At 41.0% G+C, this 20130-nt stretch overlaps 1 protein-coding gene across 7 annotated transcripts in view; it reads left to right on the top strand.

Moving 5' to 3' along the window:
* The first annotated feature begins 250 nt into the window (after positions 1 to 250).
* LOC118798847 (DNA-binding protein SATB1) overlaps positions 251 to 20130 on the top strand; it is a 62395-nt gene continuing 42515 nt past the window's right edge. For 2 of the 7 annotated variants that reach the window (XM_036558428.1, XM_036558429.1), the window contains exons 1-4: positions 251 to 755; positions 15157 to 15396; positions 17569 to 17745; positions 19661 to 19787. In XM_036558428.1, coding sequence (XP_036414321.1) covers positions 15186 to 15396; positions 17569 to 17745; positions 19661 to 19787 — 515 coding nt within the window. In that variant the 5' untranslated portion in view covers positions 251 to 755; positions 15157 to 15185. Of the gene's footprint in view, positions 756 to 11857; positions 12741 to 15156; positions 15397 to 17568; positions 17746 to 19660; positions 19788 to 20130 lie in introns of those variants that run through there. The other 5 variants (XM_036558426.1, XM_036558425.1, XM_036558430.1 and 2 more) reach the window with 3 other exon arrangements.

Raw genomic sequence — 20130 nt, 5'->3', positions numbered from 1 at the left:
TTCCTGCGCTCGCGCTGGCTGTATCCCGTCTCCTGCCCAGCAGCTCATATTCAAGGATGTCTTTTTTCTTCCCCACCCGCTTTCCGACAAACCCCGCCCCCCTGTGCTGTGATTGGCTAAGTAGTTCATCATTACAAGCGGCTCTGCCTGTTGTAGTCAATCCCAGCGCGGGAGGGGGCGGGGCTTGATGGAATACGGGCGTGGAAAAAAAACACCACAGCGTTCTGTTTCCCTGGAGAGAGTGGTAGGACGCCGCACGAGCGAAATCAAAGTGGGGCACGAGCGAGAGGAGACGTGAAAGAGCGAGAGAGCGAGTCGAGGCGGGGACGGGGCGGTTCGCTTTTTATACCTGCCCCCACCTCCCCCCTACTTCTCACCCCCCTTTTCTGCACCCCCCCTACACCCCCTTCCTCCTCCTCCCCCTCCCACTCCTTCAGCTCTATCCCGGACCGCAGGTCCCGCGCTGCCCGCATTTCTCGCGCCGCGTTGCCGCGCGCCTCCCAACTTTTTGTGTTTTGAAAAAGAATTCTAGAAGCGATTTGACGTGTGCGCGCGCGTTGACCGTTAGCGACCCCGTAACGCTCGCTGTTTGTCAGGGTCTGTGCGCGTCTTTTTCGTTTGTTTTGTTCATTTTGAAGGACTTTTCTCGCTTTTTTCGAACCTGTCAAGGTGGGAAGAACGAAGAGAGACGAGCTGGTTTCACTTTGGATGGGAGAAAGGAGAAAGAAAAGAGAGCAAAACAACGCAAAAACGAGGTGAGTGCTGACTTCTCTGAGGTAAATGTTGCCGTTAACGTTTAAGTTATTGGTAAGGCGGCTTACCTGTAGTGCATTCTTAAAAAAAGACGGTTCTCCAAGGGTTCTTTAGTAAAAAATGGTGCTGTTTAGAACCATGAGGTCTGTGCATAACCACTTAATGCTTAAATGCTTCTCTGCATGGTGAAATTGTTTATCTGACTGAGGGAGACTGTGTTGAATGTGATTCTGTGTAGAACCTTTCTGAAAATGGTTCTTGGTTCTGTTAGTGATACGATGTTAAGCTTGTAACGACACAAGAACCCTTTTTGGTGCTATAGAGAAGCACTTTCAAAAAGGTTCTATGTAGAACCATATTCAACACATTCCCAATCAATCTGAAGAACAGTTTCACCATGCATAGAACCGTTTAAGCATGCAAATGGTTCTTTATGTAACTTATGGTTCTAAATAGATCCATTGCCTTCACTAAAGAACCGTCTTTTTTAAGAGTGTATTAATCCTAAAGGCATTTTACCACAGGCCACTCAAACGTCACTCACTAAGTTACTACTAGCCAATTCAATGACCTGCATGACTGAAAACCTTCACAACTTAGCAGCTACAACAGCACCTGCTCCAAAAACAAGCTCCCTGTATTATTGATGAGCCTTCATAACTCACTGTCACATCCTTTTGCTGTCCTCTTTCATCAATCACTTGATAAAGAATAGATAAGGCCAGGAAAAAAGGTATGCACTCAATTCTTAAACACTTCTCTTCACAACCAAGGCAGTTAAACAATTCATGATTCGTGCTGTTCTCCTCATATTTGGTCCACGTTTGCCAAAAACTTGGTGCTAGGTGAACTGACAGCACCACGTCTGTGGGATTTTCCTGGTGGATGTGTAAAATCTGATGCAAAAGGACAGACTGTCAGTATAAAAGAAAAAAATCCATGCAAGTATTGAGCTTATGAGTTAAGTCTGTGTACAAAATTAATTGGCCTTTATACTCTGGACACAATTGTTTGATTCACAGACCACTATATTTTGGTCTTCATCTTTTGTAGGATGTAGATTCTACACCTTGTTTTTCTTTTTCTTTTTTTAAATTAAATGCAGATATCTTGTCCACATGTGTCCGTCTGTGATCCCTTTCAAACTTGCATAACTGTGATAAACAGACAGACTTTGTCACCCAGACCTTATTCTGTCTAAGTTAAATCTAGCCGTCCACCCTCTTCCGACAGCTGTCACGTATATACAACTATACATAGATTCAATTGATGATGGATGCTGAAAATGCATGCGTAGAGAAAGCATCGCTCCGGGATATGGCTCCATCCCGCAGTTCTTTTCTTGGAAATGGAAGTGCGGTCTGAGGGATGAGTGGGCACCTTCACTTTTTTTTTAGTGTCTTACACACTTCAAGTCTCATTTAACGGTCATACGTCTGATGTATGTACTGTACAAGTTGCTGGTGCGGCTGGAGCAGGCACAAAGTCAGTTTGTTTTTGCCCTGGAAACGTGATGATTATAGTTAAAGATTATACCTGCACTACTGAAGCAACTCATACACAAACAGGTCCTGAAATTAATATGATATATTAACTGTTCAGGTGACTGGTGCTCATGGCACAGGCACAAAGTCATTTCATTTTTTATTATAGTTAAAGATTATGCCTGCATTGCTGAAGCAACATAACCACACAGCTACTGAATGTGTGAGAATAGTGCAGACATAAAATCAGTTTATTTTTGCACTGGAAACAAGCTGATTTTAGGTGACTATTTCAGCTGTAGCAATATATACAGACTGAGAGAAAATCTGAAGTGTGATATGAATATGAAACGTGAATTTGATATGTACTGTACAAGCACAAACACAGTACATTTTTGCCCTTGCTGAAGCAGTGTATGCAGGTATATCTTACCCTGAAAGCCTAGAATTCATTTAAAAATGACATTCATCTTTTACTGAGGTGTAAACTAAATTGAAAGGCTTAAGATACATTGTTTAAGAAGCATTGTTTATCTTGAGCAGTACGGAAAAAAAAACTAGTGCACAGTGTACTGTCTGCACCATTTCACCTTTCGCTCATTTCTTTTCTTTTCTTTTTTTTAGCTCAGTGAGCGAGGTGACAATTTCAGGTTGTTGTTCTTCAGGTGATTTTGTTCTCCTCGGGTAGAATTAGCGCGGTTTGTCTGGTCACTATTTCGCAGAACAGAGCCACAGAGCTCTTCCTGTCACTGCCACTGCCAATTCTTGTAAGTGCTGTTTAAGATCAAAGGCACTATTATGAGCGTTAATTCCCCTTCTGTTGCTCTTAGTCTTCTTCTCATTTTGTTTTTCTTCTCTCTTTTTTGTGGTCCTCATCTATACAGTCTTGTTAATGTGAAACCGGTCCCATCTCCTTGATCTCGACTCAAACAGGTTAACCCTCCTTATTGGCATGACTTAACCTCATTTTCACACTTGCCACTGTGATCGTTACAGTGATAGCCGGCTCTGCATAAAGAGATACAGATCTCCCTGAGTCACTCGCCACGAGGCTAATGAACAGAGGAATGTGTTCTAATAAAGACTGGAAGAATACAGGCTTCATACAGGTTATTCCTTCTCTAAGGTAGTTTATTAAGGGTTGAAATTGGCAGGCCCTTAATTACGTAATGCGGTTCTATTTGCCATATAATAGCTGATAGATGTGGAAAAAAGACCTGATAGGTTAAATAAGAAGAACACTGTTTTAAAAATCAGTGAAGAACAAATAGCCATAGTTTTAAGAATTTAATCCATGGCACAATATTGGACCCAGCCTTACATATGGACATATTTTACAGACAGCAGTTGATATATGTATATTTGTATATGTGTGTGCTTAGGTGCACATAGGCCTGTATATTAGTCCCTTAGAATGAAAACAGTGCACGTCAAAGACTTACCAGCAACTGTTTTAAATCAGAGAAATATACATATGCATTGTGTTTTAAAAGAAAGCAAGACTCCACTGATAGAAGTGTTTGAATTCACATAGTTGTATTATATGGCTTTATTACGCTTTATTATGACTCCTGCCTTCTTGGACAGGACTATGTTTTTGCGCTTGGGGCCTGCATAGGTCAGTAAATCAGTCTTTCAAAATGAAAGTAGTGCAAGTCAAAGTTTTGTCACTAAATGATTTAAATTAGTGAAGAATAATTATGACTGATGATATGAGTATTGTTAAGATCACATATAATATTGAAATATTAAGAATACAGTTCTGATACATTGCACTGTCATAGAGCTGTATTGAGTACAGCCTCCTTTGTCTGTTTAAATAGCAGAATGTTTGCATGTGTGTATTTGTGAACTTGGGGCACATGTAGGTCACTATATCAGTCCCCTAAAATGAAAGTAGTGCATGCTGAAGTCTTGCCAGTAACTGCAGGAAGTCAAAGTGTGTTTAGAGATTCAGAAACAAGCCAATAGCCCCCCACCCCACCCTCAATCAGGCCACATCTCAGCGTAAGATTCCTGCTTAATTGGCCTCCAAATTGTCAGACAGCACGACTTTGCACAAGGCAAGAGTGAAGCTGCGTCAGCGAGGGTGGTCAGAGCGCAGCGGTTTGATTCTTTACAAAAGATGTACATGCTGCTATGACTGAACAGTAGAGCGAGAGTGAGAGGAAGGGCGAGAGAGTGAAACAACATATATCCTCAGACCCTTTGAGACCAATTAACCCACCCAGTGCATCAGTGGGTTGGAGGTGAGGGAGAAAAGCACCTCAGAGCATAATCAAACCATCCAGTCCTTGATGAATTATTTCCATTCTGTCACACCTGGTTTGTCCCCTTATAAATGACAGGGCTTCAACTCATCCGTGTTTCAGTCGCCTCCCTTTTCCACGGGAGGAGGGAAAACAAAAGGAGCCCAACTGTGCAGGCTTCAGGGGGCTCCAGAATTTCCCCAGCCCAAGGTACATTAACGCGAACATCCTGGTTGGTCTGTCTGTGTTTTTGGTTTGCTTGGGAAGGCGAGACTGATATCTAGGGTAAAACCATTCATCGTCTTTACCACCGCCATAATGAACGCTGCAGTGAAATAACAGCTCAGCAAAGAGTGAAATTATACTTGTGGTTTGGAGCCCAGTAAATACCTGTTTAGCTGCCAGCGCATGTATTTATTAGACTGTCGCCAGTAAGGTGCCTGTCTCGTCTTTTTTTCTTTTCTTTCTTTTTTTTTTTAAAGATATGTGGCAGTTTGGAGATTCCACCTCCTTTGGAAAATCACTCTTATGATTCCTAATAGAGAAGAAGGGTAATAATGAAGGCTTTTTGATGACAAGCTGAGACCAGTTTGAAAAAAAAAAAGAAAAGAAAATAATAATAATGAATGGGATCTTAATAGGCATTGTTTGTGCATTCCTGGGCTCTGAGTCAAAAATGTAAAAAGGCTGGCAATTACAGACATACCACCCCAGACGCATTTTTTTAATGTGCAGTTTCAGACTTGGGGTTAATTTTGCCACATTTTCCAACTTTTTGGACGGGGCTGCTCTGCCTCAGCACGTTTAACCAACTTGACGGCCGTGCACGTGAGTGTAAATATCTCTAGTCTATGTTTTATTCCTGAAGCGCTGCATTTCTTTTTTTATCTCCGGCCCCTTTCATATGCAGACTGGGGAATCATCGCTACATACTAACAGAACACAAAACTGCAAAAGTGCGTCATGTCGATTTTGCCATGGTTAGACTTGATGAAATATGTGTAAAATCGGAATAGCAATGTTATCATGTTATGCAGTACCATCCCTAATAGAATTTGGAAGACGCGCTTAGCGGGACCTTCAACTTCTTAAATTTCGATAACCTAAATTTAGGCCGTCCATATGTTTTTTGATCTCTCGCCATTGTCTCTTATTTCTATGCTTGTCGTTATCCGATCTGTGTAGGTTTTCTCGAATCCTTTGTTCTGGTTGAAGGAACAGAAAGAGAAGAGTGTGCATCTGACGGATGCGCACGCTGCAAAAGATCAGGTTGTTAATACCCACCCACATATTTCCAAAGAAACAATTTAAAAAGATATTCTTTTTTGCAGCACATGCGCTTGCGTACACGCGCACAGAGACAGAGAAAGAGATTTAGAGAGACACAGATTAGCTTGCAGTGAGGACTATTCAAATCTTTGCATGTGCAATGTTCTCCAGCCTCACAGAGGACAAATGCTTTGATCAGTCAGGCAAACAAAAAAAGGAGAGAATAAGAACAAGACAAGTATCGATAAAGTTCTTCTTTCGAAGTAAGGCCTGTAAACCGGTTGGCCTGAAAGTTCAGCTAAAGGTTTCGGGGTCCTCACGCCTCACGCGGGGTAATATATAGACATATGCTCTGAAACTTTCACACAGGGCATGTAGGCATATAAGGGCAGGACGTTATGATAAGAAATGACATCTTGTTCTTTTTCAGCTGTTTTGGCAACGACTGTCCATACATTCTCTCTGAAATGGCCTGAGTTTTATTATAATCAGAAGAGCCGTAATTTAGTTCTTATTATTTGCATTTAAGTTTGCATATCACTCTGCAATGGCTAATTTTGAATCAATTCAGATAATTAGATTAGATATATAATCTATTTGAATCAAGTCAATCAAAAAAAAAAGTATCAAAAATATATCACAAATATTCAATATGATTCAAAGGAATGCCATCCACACAAATTTATTTCCCAACGACTGTCTTTCTCAGTTGAAATCTTCCGAAGGGTCACAGCGACACACTCTCACTCACAAACACACACACACCACCCTGTCTCTTTTACTCTATTAATCGTTGATACGTTGCAATCCACGAGGCAGGAATTAGAGGTCTAATTATTCGATCATGTGATACTGCCCCTGCACCAGTGACAGAAAAGTCATTTCCAAGGCCTTGAAACTGATGTTAGTTGATTGTTCTCTGACTAATTTGTTTTATAATTTGATAAAAGCAGGAGGAATAAACAAGGGGGGAATGAGCAGATAAAGAGGCTCTCTCTCTCTCATCATGTGCCGAGAGGGAATAATTGGTTTTAAATCATTAATACGGGCTCCTGCGGGGGGCGGTGGAGAGCAGGGCCCTTTTTGTGGTTTAAATGTTTAGCTGTGGAAACATAACTGCTGCGGCCAAACCTCGGGACAGTGCCGTACCTTTAACTTACTCAACACAGTCACATACACACACACTCAGACTGGCACACGTTTAGACAGTAAAAAGCCACAAGGGGATTTTTTACAGTGCTCATCACAGGCTTAGTCCATGAAGGGAATCTGTCTGCACTAAGAGAGAGAGAGAGAGAGAGAAGAGACTAGGTAGCTGCATCACTCTCATCCAATTTTGTGACTGCATATATAGCAATTGGGAAGTAATACATTTTTTATTTTTGAACATTCTGCAAATTAGGCCTGCACAGTGTATGAGGACCATCCATAGCAGTGCGCCATATACATTATTAGAGGGATACTCCAGTGTTTTTCAAGTAATCTCTGTAGCGCATACCATAGACAGTAATGTTGACATTTTCCCGTGCTTAGTAAAAGAACTGAGAACTCGTTGACACTATACATATTGAAGCACCTGCCCACTGGCTTCTATTATAAGTGTGTTTTGAATTAATGGGTTTTCTGTTTATTCCTAAGTACAGGAAAACGTCTGTCCATGGTAATCAACTGCATGCTACAGATACGGCAGATAGAAATTAGCTTGAAAAATGCTGGAGCGTTCCTTTAAGCAAAGACATGCATGTCAAACTACAATACTGAATTTGATATCCAGTATATTTGGCTCTATCAGCGTGCAGAAGCCTCGCGGAGAGAGAGAGAGCGAAGTGGGCAGTGATGACTCTACCCCATGCTGGTTACATTATCAAACTGCCGAGATACACTTGGCCCTGATTTATAACGCAAGCTCCAATAATCACGTTAATGCACATTTAACGTCGCAGAACTGGCGAACGCCGAGACAAAACAACGCCTACACAAGCGATCAGGACAGCGCTGGTGAAAGGGGTCTGGATGAGAAACTGTTTCCGTCACTGATTTACTGTATGCTGTACTGATTCTCTGCCATGTGCATTTCTAACTAAGCCCAAACTTCAGGTTGCGCACATAGGGGAGGGTGAAGCAGAGGACAAAGCTGAACATTTTAAACCAAATTAAACAAAGTGTTCATGCAAATGTGCAGCATTCCAAAGCTTAAGCATGCTGAAATGCAAACTGCCTTATGCAGATGCAAATAATAGTGGGAGATTTTAACATTTCTGACTTTTTGGGGCTCCATAAAATTAAAATGATGCTTCATTTGTGATGGTGTATCATGTAATGACTTTAAGAGAAACAGCAAGAGTGCACGCTAGTTGCAAGTTTTTAAATGTTAAGGGCTTACTGTAACATGAGCTGACAGAAAACTAAAGACTTAACTGAATCATCGTCGGCTACATTGCAGGGAGCAAGACTGAGCATCCAATAATGTAATCTCTGATTTGAGAGACTTACTGTAATACCTAGCGTGATTATTATGCTATAAAAAATTTCAGTAAGTGTAGCGATCTGTCAGAATCAAGGTGGCTTATGTGGAAAGATCACACTGCTTTCTTTCAATAAGCAAGTCTACCTGATGCGTTAACTAAGCCTGTACCAGCACCAATCGTTTGTTGTTGGCGTGAATGAACAGCTTGGAGAAACTGGCCTTTTATATTTTACATTTTGTTATACGCTCTCTACTAGATAATTGAGTGTTAAATAATAATCACGGCTGATCAAATCACCGGCGCACTCTGAAGCTCTGTGCCCTTCTGGATGTCAGGGAAGGTGCTGTTGGGGAGCGTGTGCGTGTATTATGCATGTGTGCCAGGGATCTTGGCAGTGTCAGCACCTGTTGGCAGAGTCGGGCCCCTCCTGGCAAGGCCGGCCGAAGCTGTGTGATGGTCTTGGACGGGCAACAGTGGATATTAAAGCTTCTGTGGCGCATTTCAACATGGCCACCACATCAGCCTACCTCTGCCTGTACATTAGGTTCGGGCGAATAAAGCAGACGGCTTGGCGGGGGAAAAAAAACACGCACACAAAGAGCCGCAGCTTTACAGCTTATGGATGCCGAAACGAACCTCTAAGTGACTGATAAACAAGGGCTGTGCAATGCTAACGGTTTGTACTTAAACAGCTGAGCATAATGAAAATAACGTGTGTGGGGAAAAAATAAATAAATCTCAAGGCAAATACCATGTTGGGTGGTGCTAATTATCATTTCTTAAGTCCAACATGTTTGCAGGCAGCCGTATGTGTTTTTTTTTCCTAGGCCCTGTTTTCACAGACTTTTCTTTGTCTGTTTACAGTATCACCTAGTTGCCCATTTGGGTTTTAGTTCCTGCGCCACTGTCTTGGAGCTATTTTGGCTCTGCCACCCACCACTAGTTTGCAAGCTCGCACCCCCAGAGAGTAAGAAGTAAGCTACGTGCAAATTTGTCAGCGCCGGAAATACACTGTATTTTCAACCCTCACGTCGGAGCGCGAGCTGTAAAAAGGCCTTGCGCAAGAGACGTAAACTCGGAACGATCTAAACGCCGAACGCTCTAAGGTCGGCCTACATTTGGGTCGAGTGCTCACCATCTCTGCAGTGTTTTCACACTCCACACCACTCCTGGACGAAGTTATGTTTTATGAATTATATTTTCAGAAATCACAGGTCATCTCGTTATGAGCTTTGCAGAGAGTTTGTGTGCTTTTGCAGTGCTGGTGGGTTTCCTGTTCCATAGGGCCACTTGGATCTGATAACTTTTCTACACCTCTAATATCAGTGGCTTTGTTAGCATGACATGTTACATATTTTGCGGAGCGCACTTTCACAATCTTAGCCGTTAATAAAGATTGTATTACAGTATCTCAATATCTCAATACTACTATATCTCAGCCATGTGATTTCATATCTGTCATATTAAACAATAGGCTTTCATGAAAATGTAATAATGTATGAACTTTTGTTTTTATTGTTTTTAGTGTTTTTATTTTGATCATTATTTGTACATTACGACCTGAGATAATAAAACAGATTAGTAGATTAAAATAGAATAGGAATATTTACATAATACAATGCACATATTCTCAGCTGTTAATAAACTGTATTATGATTTCTCAGCCACATAATAATAAACACTGCACTGTATTACTACGTCCAAGTCTTATAGTGATAAAGACTAAACTGCTATATGTCATAGTAAACACCACACTTTCATAAATATGTATAAACATAATTTGCAATGTGTTATTATTGTACATTACAACAATGTCTACCGTATACAGTGAACACAATAGATTGGAATAGAATAGGAATATTTGAATAATGTAATGCAGTGCACACTTTCAAATTCTTGGCTGTTAATAAACAGCCTGTAACTGTATTACAATATGTCAGCCATATAGTACTAAACATTGTATTGCTATATCCCAGACCTACTGTGATTGATAAACACTACTGCAATATCTCAGGTATTGTAAACACTACATGTTCATAAACATGTCATTTGTATTGTATAAACATAATTTGCAAAATATCATTTTGTACATTACAACAATATCTATTGTGTACAATGAACAGTATAATTTAGAATAGAAAAGGAATATTTGAATAATGTATTGTGGCACACACTTTCAATTCTCATCTGTTAATAAACACTCTATTACAATATATCAACCATACAGTATGCACTGTATTACTGTATCCCAGACCTATAGTGAATGACGAACACTACTGCTAGTAAACACAATACTTTCATAAACATGTAATATATAATCTATAAATATGCCATTGCAATGTAACTATTTTGTACATTATAGTAAAATGCTTACTGCATACAGTGAACAGAGCAGATTTGAAAAGAATAGGAATGTGATTAATATAACACTGCACACTTTCACAATATCATCTAAACATTATTACTTACCTTTACTGTATTAAACACAATGCTTTCATTACGTTTTAAGTTTTTGTTACAGTGAATACAGAAGAACAGATTAGAGTAGGCATATTAATAGGCATGTTAGAATAATATAATGAGTGAATGAACGCAGTCTTTGAACTACAAGAAACTTTGAGTCTGTTTAATCTGGTAAAGAGTGGAGTTAAAGTGTAATTTGTGCTTCTAGACTCTGTTAAGGGTTCATTTATCCCCTCACGCGCGCTTTATTATGACTGGATGCTGTTTGTTATTCATATTCTGCGGCCGAGCGGCATTGTTTTGGTGGAGAAATTGGTTGTTTCTCCTCCACCTGCTCTGTCTGCACGGCTCTCCTACTCGGTATCCGTACACGGAAGAGGAGCACACACACACACACACACACACACACACACACACCAGCAGCCATCGCAAGTCCTGTTAGGCACGAGAGCACAGCTTTTCTCCACCTTTCTTTCCTTTTTTTGTGAATCAGTAACTGCTGTGAATCTCTCAGGCTCATCCTGAATCCCTGAGGACTCACACCTATTCTGCTGCCAGCGGCTGATGCAGCCCCGACTGCAACACTACGGCGCTCAACTCATTAGAAATGACAAAATAAAGCCCTCCGCACGCGCTGCATTGCTGAGAAATCAACAGTAAACACAGATAATACGCCACTGGGCTCGTGTTAAAGTGCAGCAGGCATTCGCTCACTGTCTGGCGACAGAAAAAGGCACAGCAGAGAGAGAGAGAGTGAGAGAGAGAGAAGGAGGGAGGAGGAGATTTGATAAATCTTCTCTTTATTTACCTGCATTCATTTTATTTTATTCGTTCGTGCGTTTCCAGGCGCTCTGTTCTAGCTGCGCGGCCCTATTTGTGAATATTTTACCCCAGCGTGCGTTCTTTGCGTCGTGCTCCGCGCGCTTTGGAAATAATACGCGAAATGTTTCGAATGTTTGTGTGCGCGCGCCTCGTCGTGCGCGCGCGCGCAGCCGCTTCACTCTAATCAAGCTGATTAAAAATTCCTACGCGCGCGCACAGCCCGGAAATCATCCGCGCGCGCACCCCCCACCCCTTCCAGCCCGCCCCCCGCCCCCTTCTGCCTTCTTTCTACCTTGCTTGCTTTTTTATTTCCATATTTGCTTTTTAATTTTTTCCTCGTCGGCTCGAAAATCCGCTTGAAATCGCTTTTATTTTTTTATCGGGCATTTTTGTTTCTCAAACGGAGAGCAAGAAAAAAGGCAGAGCGGAGCGGAGGGGAGGGGAGTGATGAGTCAATACAACTAATAATTTAATGGGGACAGAGAGAGAGAGAGAGAAGGAGGAGGGGGAGGGAGAGAGGGAGGGGGAGAGAGAGAGAGAGAGAGAGAGAGAGAGAGAGAGAGAGGGCGAGGGAGAGAAACGGTCCGGGCGCGAGCTGAACGAGCCGAAGAGCCGCGTGAGAGGCGGAGGGGGGAAGCGGCCATGCGGCTCTGACACACACATACACACACACGCACGCACACGCACACATACACACACACACACACGCCTTCATTCGCCTTCGACGACGAGCAGAAGCACATCGCACTTTTAAAGCCTCGCTCGCTCGCGCTCATACAGGCACACACCGTCGCGAGACCGTTCGTTCTTCACGCGGACCGAGAAGCACACGAAGCAGCCTCGGTGAAGCGGCGATGACCGAGGGAGGCTCACTTTCAGCCCGAGCAGCAGCAGCATTAGCCCGGTGAAAAACTACCAGCTAAAGACTCGGAGCTCCATTCCAGCTCGCTGTCTGCCATCGTTTCATCAGATCAGATCAGCTTCATCGCCCGGGACAGCGCACTTTCAGCCTGTTTACGCGTTAGCACGGTCTTATATCATGCACGTAAACGCCGCGCAGTCGTCCAGCGTTAAGAAAGCGGAGAATTTCCAACCAAAGGACTGACCGATCCCCGGTTAGAACAAGGGCTGCCAGAGCAGCATCAAACGCTAAAGTTTTCCTCCTCCTCAACTAAACTTGCAAGACGCTGTTCACCCAGACGCCCCTTTATATGCTTTCCAGTTTTTTCCTGGTGAGTTTTTTTCACGCTTGTCATGTTTTCTTTTCTTTTTTTTTTCAAGCCGTCATTCACTTTTGCATGATTGTACATGCTATGTGATTGTTTTTTCCTTCTCTGCCTCCTCTTTTGTTCTATACACGCTTTGACTATTTAATTCAAATGTGTCAAGTGATTTCACTTACATGAGCACCACTGTTGTCATTTTACTTCACTGCTTCACTAGAATGTATATTTTATTCATGTGTTACACCTTGGGATCAAATTCAAAGCACCATTTTCCCCACTGTATACAGAAGATATACAGAAATAGAGGCCACACTAAATTCCAGGCATGATTAATAAGCTACTATTGTTGGTTGTGTTGTGTTCCCTCCTTATACTCGCTGAAATATGACTTTACACCTCTGCATCGCAAGATAAATGGATAAACAGTTGTTATGAAAAGTTTCTGGTGAGCAGAGTCGGTGATTTTTTATCCCAGACGTAAGAATGAGAATGCTGTTGTGCACAGCCATAATCCCCTGTAGGTTGAAACTTATTCCACAGTAAACTCACTGGAATTTACTGCTTTAATATTTTGGATTATAGCCTAATGTTTGCCTCGTAGTGGTAAAAGTTGTTAATAGGCCCCGGCAGAATTGCATTTTCACTGTGACAGTGTGTTTCACTGTGAAGAAGCACTTCTCTGAGTTACACCACCTGTCCCGTCCTACACTGATTTGTTTTGTGATTTAAACAAACCCGCAAAAGATGACACATTTGAATAACACCAGTTTTGTGGAACAATTAGTGCCAAAACAAAAAAGAAAAATCTTTGCACGCCCCCTCTCTTTTTCTTTTTTTGCCTTCTCTGGAGTAAAGAGGTGCATATGTCACTATTTATGCAGAACTATTTAATGATCCTCTTTTAATCCTTTTTTTAAGGGCCTTCCCTAAAAGAGTGACAATCAGTCTATAAAGTGATTTTGTGCTCTGAATGTTTTTTTTGCGCAGTCCTCCTAGTGCTCGGTGGAAAGGTTTGCTGTACGGTGCAGTGATCACTGGAGTGGAATCCTCTGCAAATTAATGCGTTTGCACAAAAACTGGCTTGTTTGCTCTCCACATGGGATTCTGCAGTGGGACAGGCATTCATAATACATGCTCTAAAAAATGGGGAACATGGTGATGGCACGAAATCTTGTAAACGCCATGTAACATTAGCCTGGATTGGGGACTTTTTCTCTAGCAAATATGCACTTTTAAACCCTGGATTTTTTATGTGTCAGCAGTAAAGTTGCATTTGTATTTTTAAGGGGGCTTAAGGTAATTGATTTAGAGATTTTATTTTAATTGTTATTTTTACTTTTTGGTACTCCTAATGTATACAGCATGAATTATAGCATGTTTAGTATATTTTGTTTTGCACCGTTTATTAATGTGCCAAATCGTTTGTGTAGCATATCTTCACATGCTTAAGGCACAGTTGAATCCAGTGCGCTGTCACCCAGGACTTAGTAGAATGTGTAGTAGAATCAGTGAGAATTTTGCATTATCACATAGGAATTGTAGGTATAATTGTTGGGCTTATGTTCAAAGCAAATCACATACATCTCACATATCACATGTGTAAGATATAACTGTACACAGTTATAGGATGTGTTAAAACAACTGATTCCAGTGTGTTGCCACTCAGGACCCAGTGCACCTTCATGTGCAAGACCTGGGAGAACCGCTAGGTGTTTGACATTATTGTATGGACATTTTTATTAATGTATTACACCTAAATGTCTGTATATATACAGGATAGACATGTATACGATCCTATACACGTCTTCACAACTTATTCTTCTGCGTTATTGCTCGGGACGTGCGTGCATGAAATGTGCATTCATGTGCAGGAACTAGCAGAATTGCTGGATATTTTGTGTGGGAACTGCAATTAATCTATTACTCTTAAATATATAGCCGGAATCCCACACATATACAGAAATACACAGGTCCTGGCTATTTTCATACATTTATAAGAAAAGAAAATTAGTTTTATCCTTCGTGGCTGTAAATGTGCGCTAATTTAATCTGTTTTCATTTTTAGTAATCGACCTGTGCATACAGCACAAATTATAGCAGGTTTTGTATATTTTGTTTTGCGTCATTTATTGTATCAGGTTTAATTTGTTTTGTATTATACATTAATGTATAACCTTGTTTGTATAGGTTATTTTTACATGCATAAGACACAACTGTAACTCAGGACTTATGAAGTGTGTGAGACATAGCAGTATAACAGGAAGTTTTGCATTGCTCTGTGGGGGTTGGAGTAAAACTATTAGACTTACATGTATAGAGCAAAGGCCAAATGTAAGAGATGAGAATGCAAGTGTGGGTCTCATCAGCTGCCACTCGTTTTTGGGTCCACTTTCTAACATGAGGTCTTTCTTTCCATCCCCAGGTGAAAGTGAGCAGTGGAGCTGAGTCACGATGGATCATCTCAGCGACGCCTGCCTGGGGAAGGAGAACTGTGAGCTGGTCAGCAGCCTGAGCGAGGCCAAGCCCCCTCCAGCCAAGCTGGCGAGACTGGAGCAGAACGGCAGCCCTCAGGGCCGCTCACGCCTCGGCAGCACCGGGGCCAAACTAACAGGAGCCAGCTTCAAATCCTCCACGCACCTGCTTAAAACCTGCCACAAGAGGGGTGAGTGTAACCTGTCCACTCAGGAGAGCCACCTGGGGAAGCCCATATGTGTGCGGGCATGTGTTTTAGTGTTTAATGCTCTTTTACCCATTAACATTAAAGGACGTCCACACAGTGAACAAAAGTGATTCAGTAAGTTTACTTTATTCATATGTGTACTTAATTTCCACATTAATAACATATATTACTCCTACACAGTTACTGCCGAAGATAAGTAAAAGACAAATTTACATTGATGTAGTCAGTGTTTTTCTTGTGGAAATGGTATACTCATTTGAATAAAAAACACTGTAAATGCATTACTCTTTTCAGTGCTTATTATTCTGTAATCATATTGAAAACAATGTAAGATGATTTGGTTATTATTAAACTGTATGCTTGACTCAGGTCAGATGTAATGTGTGAGGTTTTAAGAATGAGGAATTGAGGTTCAGACAGATCTTAAGAGTTTAAGCAAACAAATGCATGTACGTTAGTGACGCTAGTAAGTATACTGCTTTGTTCAGTGTCACACATACATCAATGTTGCATCATTTTGAGAGTTAATGCTGAGAAGGGAGAGTGGAGTGGTGTTTCCTAGAAAAGGTCTCTTTTTTACCATGTCATTATTACAGTATTACAGCTCTTTTCATTCTGTCAGAACTGCACAGACGTCTTTTTAATTCAGATGAGCCACAGTTGTTACGCTATTGTTGCATGCCTCTATTAGAGTTAGGTCAGGATAGTCTTGGGTAATGATATTGTGGCGCTCTTTTTTCTATGAGCTTTGTGATTTAGCTTTAGATGTAACATTGTGATCCTCACTGTTTGTTCTGAACTCCCCTGCTTGTCCTCCGTTGTTCAGGATAGGCAGCAGTGAACTTCTGACGAGTGTTTGCTGAACTTTTGGAGGCTGCAGTAGGCATTGTTTCCGCCGAATAATATTTAGCATGGGCTCTTCTCAGCTCGCAGCAAACAAAGCATGTATTGATCCCAAAATGAACCTACACAGCAGTCTTTATTGTTAGATCTTTATCTATTAAAAATGGAAAATCCCCACTTCAGCACATTCTTTGGCATCTGTTTGTGATTACCCTATTTATTGATTAGTTGCCAGAAAATGTTGGCATCCTCAGGAAGGTCGTACCTTGGGTTTCGGAACCAAACCGATTATGATGTTGTGCTTTAATATTACTCCCTGCTTCCTCCCACATACACTCACACAACCATACTTGTGTATTAAATAAAATAAATTTAATGGATCTTCCAAGTTCCTCTAAATTTCAGCAGTGGAGTGTTTCAGCTGGCTGGTATTAAGTGATATTTGCACAGTAAACCCAAACACATGACTGCTTTGGACAAGGATTCTTCATTTTTCCTAATAGTAGGGAAGTGTTTACACAGATTTGTAAACCTCGGGGCTATATGGCGGAGCTGCCACAGAGCATCGTGGGAGGGTTACAGGGAGTTAGCAGGAGAACTTTTCTAGCATGACAAGAGCACCTAAACAGCAAATTAGCATTTGAAGCCCCTAAAGAGTTTTTTTGCATCTGAGCATGCTAACCAGTTTCAGAAATGAAATCACTGCCAAACGTATTAGATCCATTTACATTAGTTCCAACATACATGTTCTCTTTTAATGTTATATACACTAGAATGCAATGGAATGCTTAATAGTGCATTGTGATCAATTAGTGGTTTCTTTGTTTTGTAGTATACAGTTGTATGCAAAGGTGTGAACCCCCACACACATCCCTCCCCCCCGGCAAATTACATGTAACGCATATTTTTGTTTATTTGCGGAGTTTAACATGTTGGGAGAAAGACATAAAATGTAAAATACGGCAAAGCTTTTTGCACAGGCCACATTTTGTGTATGTTAATTTCTGCAATATGTGTGTATTTTTACTTAGAAAATCAACAAAACACATGTAATTTGACCAGGGTCACCCAAACTTTTGTGTATGACTGAATATAATGTAATGTGTATGTATACAGTTATTAATATCTGTATTTATATATTGTAAGAAAATGATTCATATATATATATATATATATGTATGTATCATTATAGCTCACTGTTAAAATTATAATATAATAACATGACATATAGTTTAACGCCCCATGCTTTTTGCCATCTGTGGAATAAGAACCTCTGAGGATGTTCTTACTGTTCGGTGTCATGTGTTATAGGTAACATGCTGCCAGTGTTCTGTGTGGTGGAGCACTATGAGAACCCTATAGAGTTTGACAGCAGAGAAGAGCATGCAGAGTTTGTGCTGGTCAGGAAGGACATGCTCTTCAATCAGCTGATTGAGATGGCTCTCCTCTCACTGGGCTACTCACACAGCTCTGCTGCCCAAGCTAAAGGTATGCCCACACGCACACATGCACTCTCTCTACACGTTGAATATTTAATATGCTTCTTTCAGATATCCACTCATACAGCATATACTATGTTTTCTGTTGGGTAATATATACATTTTAACTTTACTGACTGGCATTTTATAAGGTTTTCTCTCGAATTACTTGATATCACAAAATGACCAGTGTTAAGTAAACTCCTGCAGAGTTCTACATTAGTTCGACATCCATGCGTGCTGCATATACACCATTTTCAGTCACGTGATGTCCAAATATTTGGCTTTTCTGACTGACATTTCAAAAGCTTTTTTCACTTTTTCTGAAGTATCTGTACATCATACCACAAAATCACGTGTTAAATAAACACCCACAGAGTTAAAATGTGGCTATACATTTTTCTATACATTCCATACATACCTTATTTATCATGTTTTCAGTCATATAATATCCAAATATTTGGCTTTTCTGACAGTTCTTTGAAAAGGGTTTGTGGTAAGTAAATATAAATCATACCGCAAAATTGGCGTTGTTAAACAGCCTGAATATAAAGTAAGTGAAATTATTAAGTCAGCCTGCGGGACGAAATGTAAATGGAGTTTTAGAGTGCTTATGCCGATACCTCCTAACTCCCATGTCTGGGTCGATCCAGTTGAGGTCAGAAGAGGTCAGAGCAAAACGGAGAGGCCAGGTGCGCGCCCTCCTCCCCCGCTCCATACAGTAATCACACTCATCTCGATAGGGCTGCAGCGTGGAGGTGGCCTCCACTGCCATTAATTGCTCTCTTTATGGAGCCAGGGCTATTTTAGGCGCTATGGCCCACGGCCCGTTATTCCTTACAGGCTGTCCGTCATGAACTGCTGTGTTTTCTGTCCGTCTGCCTGATGGGCTTTTTTCAGTTCACACTAAGCTGTTGAACATGACTCACTTTCAGAGGTGAGGGAGAGACACATCTGATTGTGTCTGCTTATGGTTTAGTAGTCGATAGCGATTTTTGTAGTTAATACTATCTCGACCAACGTGGATCAAGTGCTGTGTGTATTTTTTGAAAATGCTGAAATGCAGATGGGACCATTCCAGATGGCCTGGTTTAGGTTGAGCATAGTGCTGGTTGGCATTGATAAAATTAAGTGTCAGAATATTTTCCAAATATATCACAGTATCACAGGGACTGGTACTATGTGCTGAAGTTATTTCTCACAAACCTGACATAGTTTGTTTTCTTTTGTTTTCTTCAGTTTTCTTCTTTTAAAATGACACTGAAACAAACTTCACATCACATCAACATTGTAAAAATTAACCAAACAGAAAGCACATACATATTCACTAGTGATGCCCTGATTGTGTATTTATATGGCTGATTCCAGTTCTAATTTCTTTACATTCTTTATTCACGATTTCTTTTCTTTTTTATATTAAACCCGAAGCTCACACTGGATTAAATGAACACGCACTTACACATTTGCACTACTTTCTGTTAGCCAAAGTAACAATATAAACAACATTATTCTTTACTAAACTGGCATTTAAAATTCTTAAACTAAAAACTCCACATTTGCCTAGCTTTTAAATAACCTGAAATAGAATAAGGTAAGAGGCAACTGAGCCTCTACTTAGCACAATGAGTACTGCATAATTATGCTACCACATTCTGGTGTTTTTGTGGCAGCAGCATTCAAATGCAGCCCAAATGAACTCACGGTATTTATGCCATAAAAATGCAACACAGATCGGCCAAAGTAAAAATATTAAATTGGCCGATGACCGCATTTCGAGCAAAAATTTACCGATTCCAATCTTGGCCCATTTCAGTCATGCATCCCTTGTATGTAGTTATGTGTTTTAAACTGTTCACTCACAGTAATTTGAATAGCAAACAATCTACTTTGCAGTTAACATTCACATGTTGTTTGTTCTGTTTCAGGTATGATTCAGGTGGGTAAATGGAACCCTGTCCCTCTTTCTTACGTGACGGACGCCCCCGATGCCACGGTGGCCGACATGTTGCAGGACGTGTACCATGTGATCACACTGAAGATCCAACTGCACAGGTGTGTTTCTGCACCATGCCAGTGATTGCCCACAATTCCACAGCACAGCATAGCCATTTTTACAGAGATGTTTGCTCTCTCTCTTTCTCTCTGTCACATATACATACATAAACACATAAACATTCATAGCCAAGAGCTCTCTCTTTTTATTTCGCTTATGCCAATAATGGCTGGGACGCAGAAGGTTGTGTTTATTTCTAGCACGCTGGCCCTATTTCTAGCATGCTAGCCATACACATTCGACTGCCACCCTTTTCTCTCTCTCTCTCTGTGTCTCTCTCTCTCTCTCTCTCTCTCTCTCTCTCTGTCTTTCTCTCTATATCTCTTGCTCTCCCTCTCCTCC

This window comes from Colossoma macropomum, unplaced genomic scaffold, assembly GCF_904425465.1.
Source record: "Colossoma macropomum unplaced genomic scaffold, Colossoma_macropomum, whole genome shotgun sequence".
Lineage (NCBI taxonomy): Eukaryota > Metazoa > Chordata > Actinopteri > Characiformes > Serrasalmidae > Colossoma > Colossoma macropomum.
Note: the sequence above shows the minus strand (reverse complement) of the source record. Positions and strands in the feature narration are given on the sequence as shown.